The sequence below is a fragment of the Genypterus blacodes genome, unplaced genomic scaffold (assembly GCF_046128005.1).
Source record: "Genypterus blacodes isolate CSIRO-AG114 ecotype Tasmania unplaced genomic scaffold, CSIRO-AGI_Gbla_v1 ptg000058l_1, whole genome shotgun sequence".
NCBI lineage: Eukaryota > Metazoa > Chordata > Actinopteri > Ophidiiformes > Ophidiidae > Genypterus > Genypterus blacodes.
The window spans coordinates 5,736,080-5,761,588 of record NW_027466870.1 but is presented as its reverse complement, the minus strand read 5'-3'; the positions used below and the strand labels follow the sequence as shown (position 1 = coordinate 5,761,588).

Genomic DNA, 25,509 nt, shown 5'->3' with positions numbered 1-25,509 from the left:
CTTTGCATAGACTCTTTTGCTCAGATTCTTATAAGTGTTTCTCACTGATGACACTTTACAGGTTATTATCGATGTTCAACCCCAATGATAAGATAACATAAACAGAAAAATAAAATCCAGGCTGTGACTACAGATCGGGATATTTAATGGGTTTGTCTCTGGATCATGGCCATCCTGCCCATCAAGTTGAAAATCCTTTCATAACTTCGAGTAATACTGCTGATAAATGCACAAATAAACAAGTAAACACAGATACATGAACAAAACATTAACTCCCTGGCTGAGGAGATATGTGTGAGGTAGCAGCCATACTACTATTAGCACAACCACCAATGAAGAACATGCTTCAAATAAAAAGGATTCATTGCAATTGAACAGCTCAAAAATGAAGCTATTGCAACAACGGTAAAAAATGGCTTCTTATGAATTTGTCCCTCATACGCCTTTCCCATTATTTGTGCATATTAATGTCCATGTGAGGGTGTTCATCTGTAAACATCACAAAAACTCAAAAGAAATAAAGTCATGGATATTTAATATTATGCATCAATAAACAGGAGATACAATCAATGGTTATGATGAGAATGAAATAAAAAATACATTTGTTTTGATTGCTCTCTATTAGGCGATACTGAAATGTATGGCAAGGCCTCAGTTCTATATCATATACAGACATAACATGGAGGAAAAATAACTTAAGACCTTTAAATTACCGCCTCTAATTTCAGTTGGCTTATTCCTAAAGGCATTTACCTGCTTCTGAATCCAGCTGTTAAAACTGAGTGCAGTGAGTGAATTCAGACTTTTACCTCCATTTGTAAGTCCCATCACCAGGTCAAACCATTTTAAGATTCAAAGGGCCTCTTTACCGTTCATTTAAAGATATCTACTTACTTTCATACTGGCCAAATACCCAAGACAGAAAATGAAGAATCCTAACAGGGTACCATGAAGTGAGCCCAGAAGAGCGAGCAGATGAGATTTATTTCATTTATTTCTGAAATTTGTCCTGTCTTAATGGCATTTAAATTCAGCAGATGTAGTGGTAAAATCAGTGACTGATGATTTGGATTAGCAGTGGTCTACAATAGGATCAATCCTGCCCTCTATGTGGTTGACACCTTCAAAAACATTGGACAAATCGGACAAATATCGGACAGGTGAACATTACAAAAAAATGGACCAGCAGGACACAATCTGGACTCGAGCAGCACTCTGTGAAACAATGGCTGTGTTTCTAAAGTCTACTCTTGGTTCCTTAAATATCAGCACATCAGCGAGCTCTGACAGGGAACGAGTACAGCTGACGTGCAGAACAGAAGGGAGACATCACAGACTCACTCGTGGTCTCACGTTCTCATCATGGATCAGTGATCCAGTAAAAATGTGTAAACAATCATTTGTTCATAAATGCCTTTAGGTGACAGGGAAACATTTCCAGAGCAAATTTTTCCTCAGTCCAGATGAAAGTCTCATAAGCCTTCTCCTTCAAACGTGTTGGCAAGAATCATCTCCACATTAAATATAATCAATAAATCAATCACAAGTCTGTCAATCACTGTCAATTTGTGTGTCTGGATCCCATGACTTATGTAGGCTTGCTTCTGGACGACATTTAAGAGACAAAGAGGGAGTTAAGGACCTGATGGGTGGCAGAGGCAAATCAGAACAGAACAGAACAGAACAGAACATCAAAGGGTAAATGGAATGATTCCTAAGGGGTTAAGCCATCATATTATCTCCTCAAATAGTTTAACTGTTGCCAGAATGAAAAATAAACAAAAAGACCATTTAAAATAAAAAAGAGAATATATATTTATATATCATATCATCATATGTATATCTATATATAAACACAGCTGTAACTAGTTGCAGGCAAGCGGAGAATTCCTTCTCTGCCGCCTTTAAGATTCCTCTGTTCCACCGTTGGAGGGGACAGCAGCTTTCTTTCCTCAGTCACCAGATTCCCTGAGATGTAGAGCGCTGTGTTGTTTGATCTGAACACCGTCGCCTGCCCCCCAGAACCCCACGTGCAGGGAAATGAGAGCCGGCGAAGGGAGCGGCCGTGAAGTTGACGGACAGAGTTGTGAGGCGAGACCCCATCTCCACTCTGCGCTGCCCAGTCTCATGTTGTTGGCAGGTGGCTGATATCAGTTTACGGTGGAAGTGAGATTGTCCACATAAGAGGAGGAGCTTTACTAATTTTCATGATATATCCTAGACGTTTATGATGATTTCATTCATTTCCATATCGTTTCATGGTCAGATGCAAAGCTGTGTATGTATTTAATCATCAGTCATTCATTCCAAGGCTTGGATAAGAAGTGGTTTTGCAAAAGAGTTCTTATGAAGACTCTGTTCGGTGTGCATTTATTTATGCATATGTATACGGATCAGAGTGAGCAAAGTGTCCTCAGTGCCTCGGAGACGCTATTCTCTTTAATAGAGGGTCGTCGTAGACCCAGCACTCTCCGTCCTCATGGAACAGCTGCACAAAGGGAAAAGGAAAAATATACAGTCAGTCATGCTAAATACAGAACTTAGAATCCATTATTTCCTGTATGCAGCCTCAAATAGACGCACATTATTGTATTAAAACTCATTAAGAATACAGAATAATAGCTTAGAGGAGCAGGAAGTTGTGTTTGCACTCAGGCTTTACATCTTTAAGGCCATGCAGCGTTCATGTCTCACCCTGGTCTCCCACTGCTGCTCGTTCTCCTTCCGCTCTCTGGCTTCGGCTCTTTGTTTCTCCTCCAGCCGGTGTTTGGCTTCTGTTGCTGAGTCGATGTCCTTCAGCTTCAGGTTCACCGTCACGTCTCTCCACAGTCTGGTGGGTCGACAGGGTGAAAGTCAAACACACAAACGCAAGAGTCACAGTCTAGTGAAGTGTTTTGATTCTGCATGTGGATTCTACATGAGGAGCGTTCCTGCTGTGGTTACCGGTCGGACACTTTGTGATTTCTCACCTGCGGGATTCGTACTCCAGCTGATCCTCCAGCTTCCTGACCTTCTTCTTAATGATGCCTATCTTCCTGGTGTCTATGAACACTGTGTTCTCCTGAAAACCCAAGGAGCACATCACTCACTTGTCCTCTGAGATAATTGACTGAAATGAAGCTCATCAAACAAAGACACACTCACTCCAGTTGCCCACTTGGCGTACATCACTCCGTTCCACTCCCCTTCAATGGAGCAGTAAGACTTCTTGTCATTAGGTGCACTGCAGAAGAAACAGAACAAATCAGTAATGCTTTATTACATAATGGAAAAAGAATCCTGGTTGTCCTCTGATGATTTGTCCATTCCAACTACCAACAATGAGTTGAGTTATGCGAGCTACTTACAATATTTCAGCCGTGATCCTGTGCTTCTTGCCTCCATAGAAAGGCTTTGTGTGGAACACAATGTTTGCGCTGTAGCCCGACTTGGAGCAGGAGATGTTGCACTCACCGCCCAGTTCCACCCACGGCACAGTCAGAATCGACCTGGACAGAGAGACAGACAGGCAGACAGACAGGCTCAGGTCTGAGTGGAGGACATCCTGATGAATGTATCGATGAAGTAATGGTGATAACAGACAAACACACATACCTGCCGTATCCATTAGGGAAGGTGAGGATGTAATGTTCATCATGCTCCAAACACGACACACAGCCTGAGTCAAGACCAACACAACATTATCACACCTACATGAAGCTCTTACTGCAGTGTGAAGAACAGTGTGTGTGTGTGTGTGTGTGTGTGTGTGTGTGTGTGTGTGTGTGTGTGTGTGAGAGAGCTCTACTGTACCTTGGCCAATATTGTGGACCCCTATGGACATCCCAAGGAACTTGGACTTGGTCCAGATGTGAGCATTGAATTGGATTTTCTTACTTAAACACTCTGCGTAGAATGCAGAAACTACAGGAGAAGAAAAAGAGAGAAGCAGGGAGAAGTAGAAAATTAGGCAAACAAGCTTCTGGCATGATAGAGAATTCAATCAGATAATGTTACAAGATTATAATATCATCTTTTCACTTGAAGGTTTTTGGCTTAAGCACTTTTTTGGAACCCAATAAGTGAATATGTACTTTAATCATCCATATCAGGAGGAACTAACTGTAAATCCTAACTAGCATTACACAGAGGGGTGGGGTTAGGGGGACACTCACTGGGGGGGTGGTGAGAGACCTGCTCTGCCACAAAAGACACATTGTTGAGTGAGGACCATGGGACTGGACCCTCTGACACCGTCTCCTAGAGGGCAGAAGAGAGGGGAGAGGATTTAATAAAGCAGCAGATCACACAACTCTGTGAAATCTCACACTGATCAGTCTCCACCTTATCACTCATTTGTTAGTCTGTGATTTTACATGTGCACAACAGTCGACAAAGCACGACCACAGAGCCTCTGACCCTCCATTCACAGACTTCCCTAAATTAGATGCAATCCATGTAAATATGAATCTATTCCATGTGAAAGTACCACATGTAACTCTATACTCTTACAATAAGATGTCTTTGTTAATCTAGCATTTCTCCTATTTATTGTATTTGTTTTATTGGCCTTTGTTGTCTGTATTGATCTCAGTCTATTGCTCTGTTTGATGTATTGTGTGTGTATTATGGTTTTATTGCTTGTTATGTTGCCTTGCTGCTAAATGTAGTTCCCTCGTTGGGACAGTAAAGATCTAAACGTCTGAAAAGTCTAAAGCTCTGAACACACTCATATTTACATTTGGACTTAGTCTGAATTATAAAAAGGCACTTTGTTCACATTTTTACCATAGCAAAAAATGTATAATTGCTATAAAAATCACTTTTCTCTGCACTACATGACTTCAAAACTACCAAAGTCACCCAGACAAGCTGTTGGAATCAAGTGAACATATGGACGGAATGGAAAAACCATCCAAGTATCCACAGAAAGCTCTCCAGCCTCGTGTCCACTGTCCAGCTGCAGTCAAGCTGTCCAACGCTGCCGTACTCCGACCTTTCTAACCTCCAAGGAGGACTTTTATCACTTTAATATGCACTTTAATAAGCTTAGCAACATGAACATTTCCAGGGATCTGTTAAAGTTAGATGTGACCTCCATGTGAGCTATAAAGAGGGTTTGTGATATGAATCTCAGCAGGCTTATGAAAGGTTCACTGGTCAAACATGTCGGACCGTCTTCTCTGCTTTCTATTGATCGTGAGCTTTTCATCAAACGACCACAGAACCGTTGGGGTCTCACCGTGCTGGGGGAGGGCTCGTCCGTCTCGCTGGGCAGATCCCAGTGGCAGTAGAAAACCTCTCCTAGGATGGGATTGTAGGGCTTCTTGGCCACCGAGCCTTTCCTCCCTGCGTGGAAGGCGGACAGGTACCACTTCACCACGTGCACCATGCGCTCCCGGGCCTCCGCCTGCTCCGCGATACTAGTGGGAGTCACAGGAAGGAGTCAAACCTTTGCACAGCTTCTGAACTATGGAGATGTTTTACTGGTGTACTAGCAGCAGAGAGTCATGTGGAGTGTGAATTACCTCACAAATAAGTCGGGGTGTGCGAAGAAGTCTGCGTACATTTCTAGTAAAGACCTCCTTTCTAGAATGAAGGTAGGGAGGACCACCTGGGAAACAAAAACAATGAGGGGTTATTGAGCTAAAGCTACAAGCTGCCCCGAGTCACAGGTTAGTGAGTGGAAAGAGTGGGGTCATGCGTGGGGACCCGCTCGCTTGTCAGGGCTCCTTACCTTCGTCAGGTCCATCCCCAGTCGCACTTGTGAGAGCAGGTGCATGATGACGCTCTTGTGTTCTTCCACAGACTCCCCTTCACCTTCATCGTCACGGTCATCGTGGCTGTCAAACAACTCGGCTGGAACACGACAAGTAACATACAGCATCCGGGGGTTAAACAGGGTCTTGGAGTTGGGATTTAAAGTTTTAAAGAAGAGACAAAGACATCTTTATTGTTTTGTGTGTTTTGTTTTTTGTACCTGCATCTGTGGTGCCGTTGGACATGGATGAGTTGATGGACTCGTTGGTCTCTGGTCGTTTCAATGCCGTCTCTTCATTGTTGAGGGGCAAATCAGCTGGTGGCCCTGAGCGCCTGAGAGAGGAAAGGAAAGGAGACAGGAAGCAGAAGAGGTAAGAAATAACTAACCAGTGTCACTGGCAATTATGTTGCAAATGTATCTAACGCAGCTTTAGTTTCACTCGCTGCAGCATTTCTCTGGCAGGATGTGATCACACTGTTGTTTCTGAGCTGTGAGGCTGTTGTTGATGTTTACTCTGCGGCGGCGGCGTTGCTGTAACTCACTCTATGCAGTGTTTGGGCGAAGTGCTGCTCTGGTAAAACTCGTCAGCGTCGTAGAACTCGTCCTCGCTGGAGGAATAGGAGAAGTCTGGCACCGAGTGCGAGGGGAGCGGGATGTGAGCCGGGGAGGCGATGCCGCTGCTGGGGCCTGAGGGGCCGCTCCCTGACAGAGACAAGGAGGGAGGGGAGGGGGAGAAAAACAAACATGTAAGAGAGCAGCCATGCAGTCATTTAACAGCAGGGATCAGATTCACACAGCTTCCTACACAGCATACATGTTGAGGGCATGAACTGCTGTGATATGTGACGGCTCAGGCTTCTCATAGTAACGTGGAGCTTTTCCATACTGAGGCGGCGTTCCTCTGCAGAGCGTATTGACTGTGCTGCCCGCCTCCTTAGTGCACAGCACAGCGTTTTAAAGCTGCTGCCTCAGCACATAACACAAACCCTCAGCCTTCACTTTGCTCCTTTTTTTTTAACTCAGCTTTTTTAATTTATTTACCAGCTCAGGCGCTCTGCACTGGGCTGGAGGAGAACAATGCTGCTGTCTCCTTCTTTACCAGAGTTACATTACAACTAAATAACATGGAATAATGACATGCTGACATTCTACAAAGTATATATTATAACCAGCCTGTGCAGATTGACTTAACAGACGTAACCACAACATATTTGATTTGCTGAGCGATGACTCCAGCTCCTAATGGAGGAATGTGCAGAGCAATGTAAAGACTGTGGTGCTGTGTGTGTCTCACCTGTGCTGTTGGGAGTTGGGGTCTGCAGACTGCCCATCACTGTGACGACGGGACCAACAGGTAACGTGGAGGGTCGCTGGTCGGATTTACACACCTGAGAAGCGTCTTTGACAAGGAGAGGAGGAAGCAGAGGAGTTATGAAGGTAAATACATCAAAATAACAATCACTTAAAAACAAAATGGAGCAGGGTGAATCATCCCGTGATGTCAGGAATGAGAGAAGTAAGTGTGTGTGTGTGTGTGTGTGTCAGAGCTGTCCAGTACCTGTGGGTAGTGTGTTCTGTGTTGGCATGGTGCCGTCGGCTACAGGAGTGTCCAGAGAGGGCTGGTAGATCCCATCCACCGGGTTGATGGTGCTCTGCAGGACACAAACCCAGATGATATTTCAGTGAACAAACACCAGCGCCTCCGTCACTACAGGAAGCTTCCTGCATCATGAACTCACCCACACAATGCTTTCAAAGAGGAAGAGACAATGTGAAACCAGCAAAGGAGCAGGTTGTGCCTTTAAAACCTAACAAACCAACGTTCACTTCAACCCTCAGTATGATTGAACTGGAGCCAGCACAGGTTAGAGATCAGCTTCATGGTATAGCTAAGCAATAACAACAAGAGTGAAAGGAAACACGCACAACCCCGGCAGAGCAGACTGATTGCTTCTGACTCCATTTCCTGGAAAGAGTGGGATTACACGGCTTCATCGATCTGAATCAATATGAAGCCGGCTGCACACCTTCAAGTCATAAAACAAGAGCAGCCTTTATAAAATAACAGCTCTGCTTGAACTCTGAGTGACCTTGTCTTGAAGGGGTTAATTAATTATCAGACTGCAGACTAAATAAGTAACATGTTTTTAACTCTCTGGCTCGTGATTTCCCTGTGGTGAGAATCTGTAGGGATGCGTTTCTCTGCAGAGGCCTGCCCTCATCAGCACCTCCAGTGACTCTCTCGCTCTCTCTCTCTCTCTCTCTCACACACACACACACACACACACACACACACACACACACACACACACACACACACACACACACACACTCTTCATCAACATCAACAATGCACGCGAACGCAAAGCCGTATTGATGCCTGTTCCAAACAACACACGCCTCAGGGCTCTGTGCTGCCACCCCTGATGGCCTGAACGTGTTGGATGGAGTTTGTCCTTGTCAATGTGATGAATGCGGCTCAAACTGGACCTGGAGCCGGGAGTCACTTCAATCAGATCTACAGCCATGTTGTGGCATGTGTGCTGGGATGCGAGTGGCAGAGCGTTTGTACACACATGTCACTGGAGGTTAGGGAACAGTCACAATGAGTCGGTTAAATGGCCTGACAGAGGGGCGATGCAGCCGCCGGTAATATGCTCAAGTTGACGGACTTTCACAAGCCGCTAATGAAATGCTGTGTGATTGCTGCTGACCACAGAGGAAGCAGAGCTGTGCCACAGAGCTGCGACTGATTTCCAGAGCATTTCCCTGCGATGCGCCGATGCAAAGCTGCAGGAGTTTGCCGGGGCCAGATTTCCATACAGGTGCAGCGGTGGAATTAAGTACGACGCCACTGATCTGACAGCCCAGACGAGTTACAGTCAGAGGTACAAAACGTGGTCTAGGAGCTTTTCTCCATTTGGCCCGCCGCCACCATCCTCCCTCCCTCCCTCGCTCTGCTCGTTTCTACGTCTCGCCTGTAATGGCCGAAGCTCGCCGTGTGCTCGGGCTTCCGTGAAAGTAAGGCGAGGGATCGTAATTATAGCCAATTATAGAAATCCTAGTTTGGTGGTGGAGCCGGCGAGTGGCCTTGCAGCTGAGCAGAGGGAAAGAGATACAGGTAACACTCCTATTAGAGCGTCCAACGATCAATATATTTATTTTACTGTGATGTATTATTAATGCAGCAGGTAGCTAGAGCCACACAACAAACCTGCACCAATCACAACCCATCAATTATTTGAAGGGAAATAGGGAACCGGGTTTCTAAAGTGTTTCTTGAAGCATAAAAGCCCTTATCTTGTCAAAGCAATGCTTGACGAGGTCCATCAAACATGCTAGCAGTGTTTAAAGCCTTTTAAAGTAAAGTGAGGCTGGGAGTGCTCTCCTCATGTGCGTCACATTGTGGGCCTACAGGCAATGTGACATAATAAAGCCTACAGCATATTAAAGTATATGCAGTTCAATGTGTGCATAGAGCTTAGTCTGCGCTATTTATACACCATGATACTGCACTTATGTGTCAGATTAAGGCCACTAGAAGAGCAGTGTGGACCCACGAGCTGTTCACACTCAGTGGGATTCCTGCTTTTAAAAAAACATAACTGAGGGAGAAACTGAGCTAAATAAAATAAAAACATGTTTTAATGTGAACTTTAAGGCCAATTTTCATGGAGACAGAGAGGGAATCAATCAACTATAAGCATGCACTCTTCAAATGCTCAGAGTACTGTTATACAGGACTGAAAGTTAAAATGGGCTCCAATGTGCAGACGTAGAGGCTGGTGTCTGAGAAACAGACAGGACAGCAGCAGAGAGGAGTGATGTCTCTGCTGCTGTCCTGCTCTCCATCAGTGCTGCGATGCTTCAGTAAGCAGCGGCGTGCAAATGGATAAATCAATGCTGAATTAGTGACTCCAATTAGTGGGTGAAGTGAAGTGGAACATCCTCTCAAATACAGACATGCATGGAAGTGAACACATATTTTCCACCTGCACATACTGCATGTACACAGCGGACAGGGCTGTCCCGAGCTTTCAAGGTCTTAGGAGCTGTCGTTTACGAAAACTTTAAGTTATTTCACAGAAAACAATGCATTTTCACATCATTTTGCGCCGCTCCTAAGACGTTTAATGGTCGGGAAAACCCTGTTACCTAGGAAACACACAGGTACATCTACATATATACACGTATACACCTTCTGTGTCTTGATGAAGGAAAGAATAGTTCCCAATCATTGCTCAGAGAAAGAATTAAGTAAAGGTTTAGATGAAATCAGAGTAGTGCAGACATGAGGGACAGAGCTGGAGCGAGAGCGTCTCTCCTAGTTAGAGTGCATGCACGCAAATGATCCCATTCATCTGCTTGGCTACTAAACAGTAAGTAAATTAAGCGGGAAAAGAGAAATAGGAGATTATATTTGATTTCAGTTTTTGTCATGGACAGAGAATATCAAACTTACTATAAGTCCGTTTGCGTGTTGCTGTTCGTTACTTTGGTCCTTAAAATTTTAAGAAAACAATGTTAGACTGCTTGAGTTGGAACTTTCATAAAAAAAGAAAAGCTATCAGGAAATGAGGAGAAATAAAAAAAAAAAAGCATTGTGGCCGTTAGCTAGCGGTGTACAGAGCAATGAGATCCATCCCTCATCAGACTGAGGGTCAGAACATTCACCGCCTGGCCAGTAATCAGGCTCAGCAGTCCTTTCATCACACGCTCAAACCCTCCATCTTCCTCACTCCGGCACCATGAAGGAGCAGTTATACCGTGCCAGTCTGTAAACTATGATGTCATCTGTTTACAACATCGCTAACGTTGTCACCTGAAACTTGTAATCAAGCGACAACGACGGCTCCACTTCCTTTTCCAAAGGGCAGTGGACGTGTGATGAAACGACTGCTGGGCTCACCATCAACTAGCAACCCAATTACCACCTGTTAGCGGGGATCTAGCCCCAGAGACACACACATACCCACAACGACACACAGCCTAACACACAGGTGCAATGGTGTGGCCTCACAAGGAAAAATGAAAATGGTGCAGTGACGTTGAAACGACAGAGAGGAGACTGGAGCCAGCGTCCGTGTCGTCTTTACCTTGGCGATTTGTAGCAGAACAATACAGTGCTTGATGGACTCTACCATACTCTGAAAGAGAAACACACAGCCTGGGTTAACACAACTGGGAACGCCTCACGGGAGAAAAGACGGGAGGGGGTGGAATGCTTTGAAGTTTCCGACTTACACAAGTAGTCTCTTTCAAACTTTCAATTTTCTGAAAGAGACAAAACATTGATAACATTTAATAACAGGAGGAAAACAAGAGTGGAAAGATTCAGAGTTGAAAATTCTCAGCCGTGGAAATCTACCGGCACATTTCCAGGCGAAAGAAAGGAAACGTCACGGCGATGAGTCAAAGCGAGCCGACGTCAGCGTGGCTAATTTGAAGCAGGAAGCGAGTGACACAGCTGCTGGCTGAGAAACAAAAGGCTACACCCTGAACCTCAGCCACTTCCTCTCGCTAACCTAAATATCCTCACGTCACCGGCTGATAGACATCATGCGTCCCAAAAGGAAAGAATCTGCTGCTACGGTGGAACTATTAATGTGCAGGAAAGCAAACAAATGGGGCCCGTGTGCGTCGGCGCCCGTGCTGTCAAAAGGTTCCGTCAGATCCTGCCCGCTCTGTTTTTAGCCGTCTGATATTCTGAATGCGCCGGATTTAGCCGGAGGCCCCGCTGTGTCGGTCTGCAGAGACTCTAATCAAAGGTCTCAGTCTGACCTTTTTTGGTAGTCCTGGATAAAGCAACGGAAACTTGCTACGCTGCAGTCTTGGGATACGTCTGTGCGGAATTCTAACTCTGTATGAAGCTCGGTTCGTTACTTTGAGCAGGTTTAGACGTGGACGCTGAATCGGCTCATTACATCACGAGTCACAGGCGATAACGACGCCCGTGCTCGTCTTAAAACTGACAACTGCAGATATCAAACGTCTGATGCACGTTGGCGGCCGTCACTGTCCTCGTCCCCCTGTGAGCTGTCCTCGCTCTCATGACGGCGAGCAGAGACGAGCAGGCCACCAGGACACGGTGACAGAGCGGCCCTGCTGATACTCACCCTGCGTGATTCATCCTCTTTGCAGTCCTTGATCTTCTCATCAAACAGCTGCGAGAATGACAGGGAACAAGAGATGGAGAGGGGAGGGGAGGAGGGGAGAGAAGAGAGAGAAAGAGGGGGGGAGAGAAGGGAGAGAGAGGGGAGGGAGAGAAGAGAGAGAGAGATGGTCACATGAGGATCTGAAAATCATCAGAAAGTGAATCTGTGTGGATTATGCGTTGAGAGAAAGCGACGGCCAAGTAAGAAGATTTGGCTTTTAAATCTCCCTGATGATCTTGTTAGAAATGGAAGAAAACTATTATTGTAGCTGCGTCCCAAAGCTGTGTGAGTCAGATATTTCCACAATTCTAATCAAAACATAATGCAAATTAAAAAACAAGGCAGCTGAGTTCAGTTCAGCTTAGCGTTTGTAAAAGACGTCCCCCCCACCTTCAACTGGTCAATCAGAATCTGCAGGTAGGCGTCCGCCTCGGCAAGCTTCTTGTCAAAGTCTTGGACACTGGGGACAAACCCTGTCTCGGCCTCCTGTGGACAGAGAGACAAACCGACACGGGACAGGATTAGTATGGGACTGCGACCCTCAGCAAGGCCGGCCGGGGGGGGAAACAAACAAACTCCAAGACATGAATCCACACGGTCACATGCTCCATTCCTGGTCAGGTTTAGCTTTGTATAAACGGGTACAAAAAAGGTCGCGGACAGAATCATCTACAGTCCAGGAGAATCTTCCGGGGCTCGGGCAGATATGAACACTATTGTTGAAAGGCCAGCTTGCACAAAAGGCCAGCGGGTCGGCCACACAGGAGGCCGCGACCTTTCAGGCTGCAACAAAACTAAACCAAAGAACCGAGGCTCCAGGAAACGCAGCAAGCATTGTGTGTCTGTGTGTGTCTGTGTGTGTCTGTGTGTGTGAGTGGGCTGATCATTGATTCACTCAAAAGAAATCTGTTGTCTGTTAATTACCTTTGCCTAAATAGCCCCCTCGTCACACACACACAAACACACAGCATGGCCAACCTTGTGACTGTGTGGACGTGCGCTCACACCGGGCCCTGATGTTTTCATTACATAACTCCCATTAAAAGGTAATCAGGATCCCATTGGCTGAGCAGACGCGTCCCATCTGTCTCTGTCTGTCTGCGCTCGCTCGCTCAAGCACCCAGAATAATCCAAAGCAAAACCAAAAAAGAGGGAAATGAGCACCAACCTTTGCACGCGGACAACAGTTTCAGAAAAACAACCTCGACCTAAACGCTGGACCGTCCAACCAAACACAACACAATCAGCTCTGCACCGTACATCCAGCCTGAACCACCACCCACACCACAAAACAGCTTCAGACCACAGGAATCACAAAGGAAAGCTCTTCACACCGTTCTGGGCGCTACAGCCACTGTGGGTTTCCTGTTCCATTGCGTCCTGCTGCGTCCTGAACTGGAGAAGGTCTTTCTTCCGGCAACAGGGCGTCTCAGGGGGATGTGAAGGAAAGCCATCGACGCGTTAGGCAGCAGATAAACGCCACCGTTAACTCACAGGGAGCAAAGTTTGCAATAAGTAAGCGGTCACCGAGCCTCCCGGCGCAAACTTCCTCAAAGGCTCAAAGGTGCTTTCACTCAGCCAGTGTGTGTAGCTGGCCACAGAGGAGCCTGAGCAGAAAGCCAACAAACGCTGCGTGTAAGAGGTTTCTCCACCCTAACCACAGAGGAGAAACAAACAATACTTACCACATCCTGATCAGGCAGAGGTTGACACTCTGAAATAGATTTGTTTTTATCATGAAGAGGTCTTGATAAGAAAGAATGGCAGAGGTTCAGCCTTTAAATTCCCCAGACGGTGGGGCAGGAAGCTCAACCGACCTGAGCTGAACTGCTGAGGGTTTCTGAAGTCATTTGCATGGTTGTGATTAGGTCATACAAAGAATGTGCTTGTGTGTGTGTGTGTGTTAATCACTGTGGAGTCGCAGGAACGCCGGCTGCCTGCACGTAGAGCAGACGTGCCCTATCAGCAGCAGGCCGCGTTCCTCAAAGCGCTCGGGAAAAACAACAGATTGAACAGAAAAAGGAGCTGCGATCTCGACGGCCTAACGCCATCGATAGCTGCTCGCTCAGCAAAGCGGCGGTGACACGTAAGCTGTGGCACGATGACCAGCAGAGGCCCAAGCGGCCTGATTTGGTTGCAACACACACCCACACACACACACACACACACACACACACACACACACAGCATCCAGAGCCTGGAGCACTTAGGACAAAACAATAGCTCCTGTTTTGTCAACACCACATGATGGAGGGAAAGGTTTTCTTCTTCTTCTTCCTCTTCTTCAGTGTGATAGCTGATAAGTGAGGGAGCAGGCGGTCAGGTGGTCGCCCTCTGACCGTCAGGGTCTCATCCAAACACAGGACGCACACCGGCGACTCCCACAACAAATCCCCGTGCGTCAGGGGCATTGTGGGAATATTTTAGCACAGCTTGCAAACTCTCACACATGAATGCTTGTGAGCCCACCCAGCACACACACACTCTACAAACCAAACCCCCCCGTCTCTCCTCTATCTGGGCTTACAAACACTGCTGCAGCTGTGAAACTTCTCCTCGCTGTGGTGCAGTGGTGTGTGTGTGTGTGTGTGTGTGTGTGTGTGTGTGTGTGTGTGTGTGTGTGTGTGTGTGTGTGTGTGTGTGTGTGTGTGTGTGTGTGTGTGTGTGTGTGTGTGTGTGTGTGTGTGTGTGTGTGTGTGTGTGTGTGTGTGTGTATGGTTTACTTACTCGGTGACTCGCTCCGACGGACATGCCGCATTAAGCCCCGTACATCTCACCCACCGGGCCGAGCCTCCAGCCAGACAGAGGAGCTTTTCTCTCCCTCTGGCTCTGTTATTCTGTTTCTCTCTCCCCCACAGCAGCTAATCTCCACTGCCACGACCACAGGTGAACTTAAGCTCCGTCTCCCTCCTCCTCCTCCTCCCACTCTTCCTCTTGCTCCGCCACACGGAAACAAAAAACAATCCTCTCTTCTCTACTCCTCTGCAGTGTGTCAGTATAAAACACGCCAGCCGTCGTGCGCCTGCGACTTCTCTGAGCTGCCAGTCTGGCCACAGTCTGTCGTTCGGCGGCGGTTATCAGCTGATCTATTGTGTGACGGCAGACGGAGCCGAGTAAATCCAGGACCCTCCCCTGGCAGGAGAGGCACACTTCCTCTCACGCAGGCAGAAGAAGAAAACACACGACGCAACAGCGAGTGCTGACGGGGACCAGCACCAACCGCTCGCCCCATTGGCTGAGCCGGCGGAGGCAGATGTTTGGTTGACCAAGCAGGCGCCGGATTGGTGGATGCCGGGTCACATGACGGTGTGACAGAGGCAGCGTGTGGACCGGAGAGTGTCTGCGCAATAGAGCCAGCAGGCACGTGTAGCGCGTCAGAAGGATTTGCCACAGACGGAGGGAGGGAGAGAGAGAGAGAGGAGAGAGGGAGAGAGAGAGGGAGGGAGGGGGAAAAAGAGGAGGGAGGGAAGGGGGCTGAGGAAAGGAACAGTCATGGGCAGAGAGGGAGGAGGCGATGGAAGGAAAGACCTGCACATAAAAGGGAGCGAGGGAAGGAGGCTTTGCTTGGAGGAGAGCGGCGTGTTTACAGATTCACTGTTTAACCCACATTCTCTCCAGCAGACACGCCGCCACATGGGGATTTGCATAAAGAGCCGTCAATGAACAAAAGATCTTAAGCATGTTTAAACAAGTGGGTCATCACACACACACACACATAGGGGGAGTACGTATGAAGTGTACTTACGCGGAGCTGGAGGCTGTGCCGGAGGATGGTTCCCTCTAAGGCGTGGATCCACTTCTCCCGTTCGTCTGCATCTCGGGCTGAGGGCAGAAGCGCACATCACACACACACACACACACACACACACACACACACACACACACACACACACACACACACACACACACACACACACACACACACACACACACACACACACACACACACACACACACACACACACACACACACACACACACACACACACACACAGTGAGCCACGTTTTCCATACTGGCACCATCTGAGGCCATTAGATTTCAGTTTAAAGCGACGTACGACACAGACACGCAACGCTGGAATGAGAGAAAATAAATAAAAAGAGGTTGAATAACTATAATTCTATAATAATGTCAGATATTTGACGGAAGGACAGTTTGGGTCATCTGGTTCCTATTAGAGGGAGTGAGAGGCTGGACCCAGAGATCAGAGACAGGGAACACACACACACAGGTCTCCTGCGACATTAAACAGCGATGCGCGCGCACACACACACACACACACACACACACACACACACACGAGGAAGGAAATGAAACCAGTCCAGCATGTACACAGATGCTCTGTGTGTGTGTGTGTGTGTGTGTGTGTGTGTGTGTGTGTGTGTGTGTGTGTGTGTGTCATCCGTCCATGTCGCAAACCGAGGGCCAAATATTAAAAGAAAGTCTAAAAGCTGTGAAGAAAGCACAAAAAAACCCAAATGTGCCAAGAGCTGCCAGTGCTCAGAGTGGGAGTGATTTCTCATTGAGCTGGAAACATCCAGTACAGAGTAGATGAATGGCCGGGCAGAGCAGAGGCAGAGCAGAGGCAGAGCAGCGCTACGGCAGAAAAGCTTTTAAAGACATTAAAAGGCAGCCGAGGGTTCGGGCCAATCCACTCAGACAGCGCCTGGCCGCCCTCTCACTTTCCCCTCGGCCCGGGCAGACTCTCCAGAGGAACACATTACTGCGGCTAACGTTGTTTAGCTCTATTCGTGACCGAGCAGGGAGGAAGCGAGCGACCGAGCGAGGCCCCATTCAACTCCAAACACCCAGAGAGCTCAAAGGATCTCTGTCCTGCTAACTGGATCACATGGAAAAGCCCATTTAGCTGCGGCGGTATGTGCGAGATGCCACTGTGCTTTGTTACTGGGCTAAATAAAACCAGAGTCGGTCCCGTCAGCCGCTCGCTCGCTCGCTCCCTCATATGACGGGGGCCGCGGCGTCTGACCTGCGCCCTCTCTCAGTCTGGATAGTTACACATTACACACAGTATCAGCACCTCGAGCAGGCAGATGTTACTGAGGAAGAGGAGGATTTAGACTCGTAAGCATGAGGTCATCCTGTAATAAAAGGCACATGAGGGTTTACTGCGTCTGGATTATGGGCCTTTAGCAAACCACGGCTCATGTTTTCCTATCACATTACCGGTGAATAACCTTCAACCGAGCCTCAGGGAAGCGGTTGAAGCGGTTGAAACGGTTGATCGGTGTTCTTACGGTGTTCCTTCACATCGTGGAAGAAAAGGGCAAAAGTCTAAAAGTCAGTAGATTGTAGTTTATTCTCTCATAACTGCTGGGAGTTTTATGATGCTGTCTGAGCCCCGTAAGAGAGTGAGACAGCTGTCTGACAGCTCAGCGGCTAAGTAGTGTTGTAACAGAGGAAGGTGCGCTGACTAAAACCTATTAGATTAGGTTCTACTGCTTCCCTTCTGCTTAAGGGAAGCGGAAAGCAGCAGCAGCAGCAGCAAAGCCATTAGAGGAACAGACGCTCTGAGAAACTCCACACAAGTTTCCACACTGCTGCACATCAACAACAACTACAGACAGAACCGGGCAGCAGCTGGGAGAAGAAGAATATTCCTGTAGATGCACCTGAATATCAGCATGCTGTCGTCTCAGCTAATGCAGTATTGAAGAACAGAATCAAACCTATTTCCCATCTCTACTTCCCTCAGATTTGGTAAACATATCAGACATGCTGTTGGCATCAAGTACCCACATTGGCAAATCCTTTATTTTGGTGTGGTTGTGTGTTTGGCAGCTTATTCCTGTGTATATGAGGCTGTAAGACGGTGAGTAGCCAGTCCAGCACACACAGGCCTGAGAAACTTCCACCTCCATCCCCCATCCCTGTGGTCAGAGTCTCCCTCACTTACAGAGCTCTGTTCTGCATCACACTGCTGCTGCCCTTTCCTTCCTCCAAAATGGCCCCGTGAATTATTCATCCTCATTCTTCCTCTCTCCCTCCTCCTCGTCCTGCCACTTTCAGACAAACCGATTCAAACTGTACAGCAACCTGCTCGTTTGTTTAGTAAAACTGAGAAAAGTAAATATGCAAGGGGTTCAGTAGAGCTGATATAGAATGGAGAGAGGATTCTGGAGAGTGAGTGGTCGTCTCTCCACCCGGGGGTCTGGTGTCCCGAGTCGGACGAGGTGGCCCTGGAGGAGGAAGAGGGCGAACGATCGTAGAAGAGAGAGGGGGAGCGGACAGAGGAGGAATGGAGCGGAGAGAGTAGCAGGAGGAAGAGAGGGAGGCTAAAGGGCTCTCAGGCAGGTCCGATGCGCCATCGGGGGAGAGGGCCTGATTAATAATGGATGCTCCTCTAAATAGAAAGACAGTATAGAGCCGCTCTCCAGCTCTTGCTCAAACCTACACTACCCGTAAGACCACCATCACATCAGAGTCCATCAGAGTCTATCAGGAGGCTGTCCCTAATAAGGAGCATTCCTTCATTCCAACTGTGCATCAACAGTTATTAGACATTTGGCTTTTAGATAAGTGATACTTTTGTGGGATTTTTCTATAGTGACACAGGATCACACACACACGCAGAGTCGATACCTATGACCCCCTCCTCCCCCCTCGGCCTGTACACATGTGGTCATGTGTGTGGCTGATATGAACACATGTAAGGCAGCACGACACCGGGACGCTGGGAGATTTGCCTGCATAACATCCGCAGGACCGGGGGATCATTTTACAGCAAACAGTCAGATCTCATCTCCTCCACATCCAGGGGCTTCTGCTGATATGTCCGGCGACACATGGAGCGGCGGGGATATCGTGTTTGGCACAAATTCAGCCAGAATGTTCCGCTTGTTCTGGAGGCGTTGTTTTACAGAAGCTGGAAGAAAGTGCAGTGTTTCGTTTCCTCCTGGATGACGAGACACACGGACAGAAAGTGATCATTCTTACTCACTGCCAGCATTCAGTTAGCAGATCTACTCTTACACTTTCTACTTAAACTGATGTGAAAACGTTGTATAACTATGCTTGCCCTCATGTTTACAGCTGGACTTTGTTTGGCTTTATGGCTTTTTTTTTAATTGGCTAAACTTTGGGATTCCTTCCTGTGAGTGAACGCAGATGTCTGACTGTTCACTTTAACTCATTAGGACAGAGCGACTGATACCAAAGACAGATTTCCTGAGGCGCAGAAACCTCTGGGAGAAATCAACATAGTGGTATTTGAGCCAGGAAACTGAGTCACCAAACACCAACGACTGTTCACTGGCACACCAACACAACACGCCACACGACACACACTTTTAAATGAGCCTGGGATCGTTAGGAGGCCGAGGTTATCTGAAAGTCACGGGCTGTTTCACTTCACAGTTCCCTTCTGCTTACATTATAAACATTAAAGAGTGAAAAGGAGAAGCGGCTTTTGAGGAAAGAGGACGAGCAACCAGTAGGGATGGGAGAAACACGCCTACGCTACACAAACACTCTACTCATACGTGACTTTGTACACAAGGCTCAACTGCCATAACAATCCCTGACAGCAAACAAAACATAAACCCGGAGGAGAAACCTACAATGCCACCCTCCTGCACGTCCCAGAAGACAAACAAGGCCTCCTCCTCCTCCTCCTCCCTCGTCCCTCCGTCCTTAAGCCCGGGACCGGCATGCAAGGGGAGCAGCGGACGTGCACCTGGATCTCCTTACCCTTCCGTTTGTAGAACCACAGCATACAGCTTCTGAACACAGACATGGGAGAGGGCATGGAGGAGGTGACGGGGGCAGAGGGCCCATGGACGGTGGCTGGTGACCCCGAGGAGGTGAAGAAAAAGGGGGGAGTGGTGGTGAAGGGGGTGGGGGGGGGGGGGGGGGGGGAGAGACGAGGGCACAATGGACACAGATGGACAGATGGAAGCACGGAGATGAGGGACGAGTAGAGGCGGCTTGGATTTAGACCTGGTGGAGTGAGAGAGAGAAGGGGGTCTGCGATGGACTGGACTGGACTTGGCAGCTCCTAGTCAAAAAAAAAAAAAAAAAAAGGGGGGGAGACGGATTGGCAGGACGGGACGGGAGGGGACGAGGGGGCGACGCTCTGGACGGGAGACAATCTTGTCCCGTTGGCGTGACTGCTCGTCAGGCGGAGTGGCAACGGGGCGAGCGGCGTCGGCGTCCAGAGGAGCCCTGAGCTCAGCTTCTGGCTCAGCAGTATTCCGACGTTATTATTCCCAGAGGTTGAGCTGCGGAGAAAAGGCAAGCAGCGATCTTCCTCCTTAGCCCCGGTCGGTCGGTCGGTCGGGAGGGAGGAGAAGAAAGAAGAAGCAGCTTTAATTGGCCGCTGTGTTCCAGAGGAGCCGTCACGCCTGCAGTGGAACAAATCTTGTTTATCTACAGAGATGCGAGTCGGTCCAACTTCAGGGCTGCGAGACGTTCCACAGGAAGGAAAACAACCCTCCGTGTGTGTGTGTGTGTCTGTGTGCGTCTACGCGCATGTGTTTCCTGGCATTAGGGTCGAGCAATCTGCCTCTTTCAAAAGTGGGGAGGGAAACAGGAGTGTGTGCATGTGTGTGAGAGAGAGAGAGAGAGGAGAAGAGAGGATGGGGGGGGGCGAGAAAAGGCAGAGCAGAGAGAGAGAGAGAGAGAGAGAGAGAGAGCACTTGAGCAGCAGTGATGGACGCACGGGGATGAAAGAGACAGAAAGCGAGAGAGGAATCCACACAGGAGAGGTGGAGACAGAATGAGGACGAAGATAAGAGGAGGAGGAGGGGAGGGGGGTCTCACCTTGGAAATGGAAAGTCTTCTGGTCCACAGTGATGGTGAATGTGCTGTCGTCCTCGTCATCGATGCCAATCACGGCTCCCTGGGTAAGCCAAGGAGAGAGAGAGGAGAGAGGAGTGAGAAGGCGGTCAGTTAGTGGGACACATCCTCATCCTCCAGCATGTTTAGTCCTTCCAACTCCGGCCTGGGTCGCTTTTGTAAAGGACACTTAATCCATCTCACCACCTCACTCTGTCCCCTTCAAATGCTCCATTTCCTCTTGCTACCTTGCCTTAATATATCTTTCTGACACACACACACACACACACACACACCCTCTCTCTCTGTCTCTCTCTCTCTCACTCTCATATACACAAGTGCAGCCTTTTGGAACTCTGGAGCAGAGGCGGGAGGAGGGAGGGGGAGGAGGTGGGATTTGGGAGAGGAAAAGCAGGGAGGAGCGGAGAGGAGCAGACCCTGGGGAGCTCCGGCTAACAGAGAACGGGAGGAAAAGCACTGCAGAGCGTCGGCTTGCTGGGCCATCAGCTCCTAGCAACAGAAACTGTGTGTGTGTGACTCAGTCTGACAGAGCAAACCTGTCAGTGCTCTGACAAACACACTCTTTGCAGTGATTACTGCCTCTGTGGAGCTTCTGTTAAATCGCTGCGGTTTAAGACCCGTGTCTGAAAAAGGCTAATTAAACTTTGTAGTCATTTGTGTGGTGCAGTACTAAACTGCACCGCTGAAGTGCAATACACCGCACATGGTGTACTATGGAAAGAGGTCATGTTGTATTGTTTGCCCTGTAGGAACAGAGGACACATTCCAACACTACACCGCTCTGACTCGGCCTCAAAGGGTGCAAGTGGAACCATTCAAAGGTCATTTATATTTCTGCTGTAATGCATTCCAGTATCATATACAGATGTCCATGTTAGTGTGTGTATCACGTTGTGCCTCACCTGATCCATGTATCATTTACCAAGCAACAGCTATTGATTGGCCAGAAAGTCAAATTTCACTAGCGCCATCTTCCTCTATCAAACAGTGGATAGCTCCGATGAACAGGGAAGATTCTGTGTTCAATACTGATCAGGCTTTAAGTAGGTCAGATCAATTGTCCCACTGATATGATAAACAATCCTCTGAAAAAAAAAAAGGCTCGACTGTAGCAACAGAAACAGCTATCAGCGGGGCCGGACAGAACCGGTTGTGACTTGGGAACACTGTTCCAGATTCAGAGGTGCTGAGGACCTGAAGGTAAAATTAGGAAGTTGGAGGAGGAGGAAATAAAAGCTCGAGTCCCAGCACACGTCACCGCTCAACCGCTCACAACAGCAACTGGGACAGTCAGAAGGGAAACACCGTGATGAAAAAGAGACTTTAAGAAAATAGAATGACAAGTGGCTCATGGTTAAACACATTCAGGGTTGCGCAATCCCACAGTGGCTTTATTGCATCAGGTTTTATTCGTCATTAACTTTTACAACCCCAGGCACAACTGGAACATGAAATATCTGCCTTGTTACCACAGTAACATCCAAACCAAACACACATAAAGGACAGGCGAGGACAAAGACCTTTATTATGATCTTCACACGTGACTGAAATGCATTCGCTGCTAAATCTCGCTCGTCCTTCACAACAAAACTTTCTGTATCTTCTCTAGCCGAGGACGCAAAGAGGAAGCGGAGGTGTGCGAGCAAATGCAAACCCCCCTCCGAACTGGACTGCACCAAAGCACGTCGGCTCACCTCAAAACACCTGCCCTGAGCGCGAGTGAGACTCAGATGATGTCCTGAGTGTGTTATCGGACACCTACAGCCGGCGCCGTGTGTGTGCGAGCCTACCTTTCAGGCCGGGACGCTCTCTGGGACACAAGCAAACACCGTTTCTGTTCTGTTCTAGAAAGGACGGAGTTAGGCTCAGTCTCTTTGACGAAACGTAACTGCATCAGGAACGTTTCCCCCCCTCCTCTCTGTCGGTGATCGTGTTGAACACATAGTGACCACTGCTGCCATCTAGTGGACACAACTATAACCAAGCACTCATCAGCACAAATACCTTTACTTTGCTGTGCTGGGTTGGGCAACATGGCAACGTGACAAATCCAGGTCGTTGTTCTTGTTGTTGAGGGCCTGACAACTCCTGTCGCGCCTTAAATCCTAATTCTACCATTTAATTAGGAGTGGATTAGACGGTGTTACTTTAGTAATACTTTCAGCAGAAGGAGATTGCAGGATTAACATGTGAGCGGATGATGAAACCCACAGATTACTCGTGCGTCGAATGGAAGACTGGCGACCATTGGTTTAACACTTGAGGAATGCTTGTGGCTTGTGTGGGTTTTGCCACCAATGATGTTGACCAAAAGCTTTGAAAATCTGAGAGAGTTTGGCTTCATGAGGAAACAACAATTTACCTCAGGAACCACAGCAGAGAACAGCTGAGCCTTCACTGGTTTGGATCAGTTTGACCACATTAACAACAGCAGTGACAATCTGGCCCTCGGTCTCCCTCTTGGATAGTGTGTCTTGATGTGTCGGAGCTTCTATGTGTGTGACAGTGCGTGTATTTAAGGTAAACTAAATTAGATTAGAGCCACTATCCACAGAGGAACACAGCCAGTCTTTTAATACAGACACATCTCCCTTCATGCTGGGCACACAGCTTTACAGCTAACCTTGGAGCAGAATAAGAATCCTTGCACGCTGGCATGACTCATATCAGTGTGGATTTGAAGTCGAAGGACAACAGCTTGCTCCTTTGCGACACGCACAAGCAGTTTATTCCACAATAAATGCCACTTTTCTTGCTTGACAAGTAGCTAGTATGAGCTTTTCCACAGGCCATGCAGAACCAGTTTGAGCCAGGTCTGAACTGAGCAGCTGAACTAAACAGGTAACAAACATAGCCGTTAGCTTCCAGCATAGGTGAGTATCTTACCCTGAGTCGCACGCAGCCTCTTCTGGATCCTCTCATCATCTTGTCCTTTGACTGCATCAAAGAGAAAATAACAAGTGAATCAAATTTGTAGGTGCAAGTTTGACACAGCACAGTCTGTGTAATATTATGTCTAATGTTAAACTAAATATAACGCAGCCAAAAACAGGTACTACGATACACACAGATGAGATCAGGATAGATTCATGTTGTGTAAACTGAAAAGCACAGACAGACCTCAGTCAGGTAAGATTCATTGAATAAATGTTGATCGTTTGTGTTCAGCATTTCCGTGAAGTCACTAGAGACTTGACGTGAGTTTGAATGACCTCGTACATATGACATAAACAACTTTGTGAAACAGTAATGACATGTATTACTCTATGGTAGATTGTAATGAGAGCCTGGATATTGATAGTGATACAGATATTGATGATGCCATTCTACCAATTACTCTGTTTAAAAGTAAACACAATATTAACAACAAGGATCACTCAGTTCCTGTCTAAATAAAATACATGAGCTAAATGGTTATAACGAATAAAATCTCAATTTATAGGAGTTCATGAAAGTAAATCAGTTGGCAGTCATTAAATGGAGCTTATAAGACATCTAGATCCAATACTTTCTGCATATTTACCAACCAGGAATACAAGCCAACACTGCCTAATATACAACATATTCATCATGTACATAAACAGTATATTTATCCATGCTTTCTGTCCTAACATGTCACAACAATACTTATTATTAATATGTGGAATGCTTTTAACCAAATTCAGACGTTCCATTTAGAAAAATTAGGTTGTTTATATGTTGAAATAACAGGATATTCTACATTTCTACTGATTGCTTGACTCCAGACCAGTGGATCTCTACACCTTTGCTGTGAGATGAACGTAGAGGCGAAGAACACCTGGACACAAAGCTGAACTCAACACTACAGCCTGTTAATGTTATGTTAACAAGCGTTAGCCTCAGTCAAGTTTAGCGGCCATAAACAATGGATATCTCGAACATTGGCAACGAATGTGGGCTGATGTTTAGACACTCGAGGGTTAACCTGCTCTTACTGGTTAGAGAGAAACCAATAAGTCCTCTAAAAAGGTTGTGCTCTTGTTTATCGGCATTATGAGCCTGAGTGCGTTCACACTGCTGTGACCAAACACCAAACAAGCAAACCCCTCGTCTCCCGTGGTGTGTCGTCCACATTACCTTTGTCAAAAACAACACAGTGAATTGGTGCTGGTTGTTTAGAAACGCACTGAGGACAAATACACAGTCCGCAGAACGCCTACGTATCTGAACTGAAACACTAAAGTGTTAATAACACTGCAAATGTGACGAGTTTCTGTTTCTAGCTTTGCTAGCTATGTTATAGGAGTCTGAACAAGGAGGAAGTAGAGAAAAATACTATTTCTTGATTGGTCAATTAGACTTGACGGCTCACCGTGATTGGCCAGCACGCGGCTCTGTCATCAATAAGCCCCACCTACCTGTGCCAGCTGAAACGATTGTAACTCCTGACAAACACACACAGGGCCTGGCTTTGACAACCAGCGACAACTCTTTAAAGCGAACCTCCCGTGTGTATCACTGTGGCCTTTACAGAGCGGGGGAGAGAACGTACCGTGTAGTACGACAGCAAGCCGGCATTGTAGTCCAAAACAAACCATCGGTACTGCCAGCCTTTCATGACGTTAGTCCACTTGCTTAGCGGCCCCTCCATGATGGACGCCATCTTTACATTAGGCGGAGGGTGGGGAGGAGTCGAATATGGTGTGGACCGGCGTCGGTGGGCGTTAGCTTACCCCACCCGTGGTCCGACAACAACGCTGTGATTGGTTGTTCGCTGTCACAAGACGCCGGCATACCGTACTTCTTTTTCTTGGTTTGTTATTAATGTTGTCGTTTTG

At 47.5% G+C, this 25,509-nt stretch overlaps 1 protein-coding gene across 4 annotated transcripts; it reads right to left on the bottom strand.

Moving 5' to 3' along the window:
• Positions 1 to 516: 516 nt before the first annotated feature.
• Positions 517 to 25,361, bottom strand: osbpl9 (oxysterol binding protein-like 9). Of its 4 annotated transcripts, XM_076152850.1 has the most exons (24): positions 25,224 to 25,361; positions 23,597 to 23,647; positions 20,675 to 20,753; positions 15,641 to 15,717; positions 12,286 to 12,381; positions 11,857 to 11,904; positions 10,985 to 11,014; positions 10,837 to 10,887; positions 10,203 to 10,241; positions 7,299 to 7,392; positions 7,035 to 7,139; positions 6,283 to 6,442; positions 5,960 to 6,072; positions 5,717 to 5,838; positions 5,508 to 5,593; positions 5,222 to 5,402; positions 4,155 to 4,239; positions 3,793 to 3,903; positions 3,595 to 3,658; positions 3,348 to 3,488; positions 3,145 to 3,223; positions 2,970 to 3,061; positions 2,695 to 2,830; positions 517 to 2,488 (listed from the first exon to the last, which is right to left on the bottom strand). In XM_076152850.1, the coding sequence occupies exons 1-24, from the start codon at positions 25,332 to 25,334 to the stop codon at positions 2,414 to 2,416; spliced, it is 2,226 nt and encodes a 741-aa protein (XP_076008965.1). In that variant the 5' UTR covers positions 25,335 to 25,361; the 3' UTR covers positions 517 to 2,413. The 4 variants fall into 4 exon arrangements, with proteins under 4 accessions (XP_076008965.1, XP_076008966.1, XP_076008968.1 ...); XM_076152851.1 differs by lacking the exon at positions 10,203 to 10,241; XM_076152853.1 differs by lacking the exons at positions 15,641 to 15,717; positions 20,675 to 20,753; positions 23,597 to 23,647; positions 25,224 to 25,361 and adding an exon at positions 14,623 to 15,080.
• Positions 25,362 to 25,509: the final 148 nt, after the last annotated feature.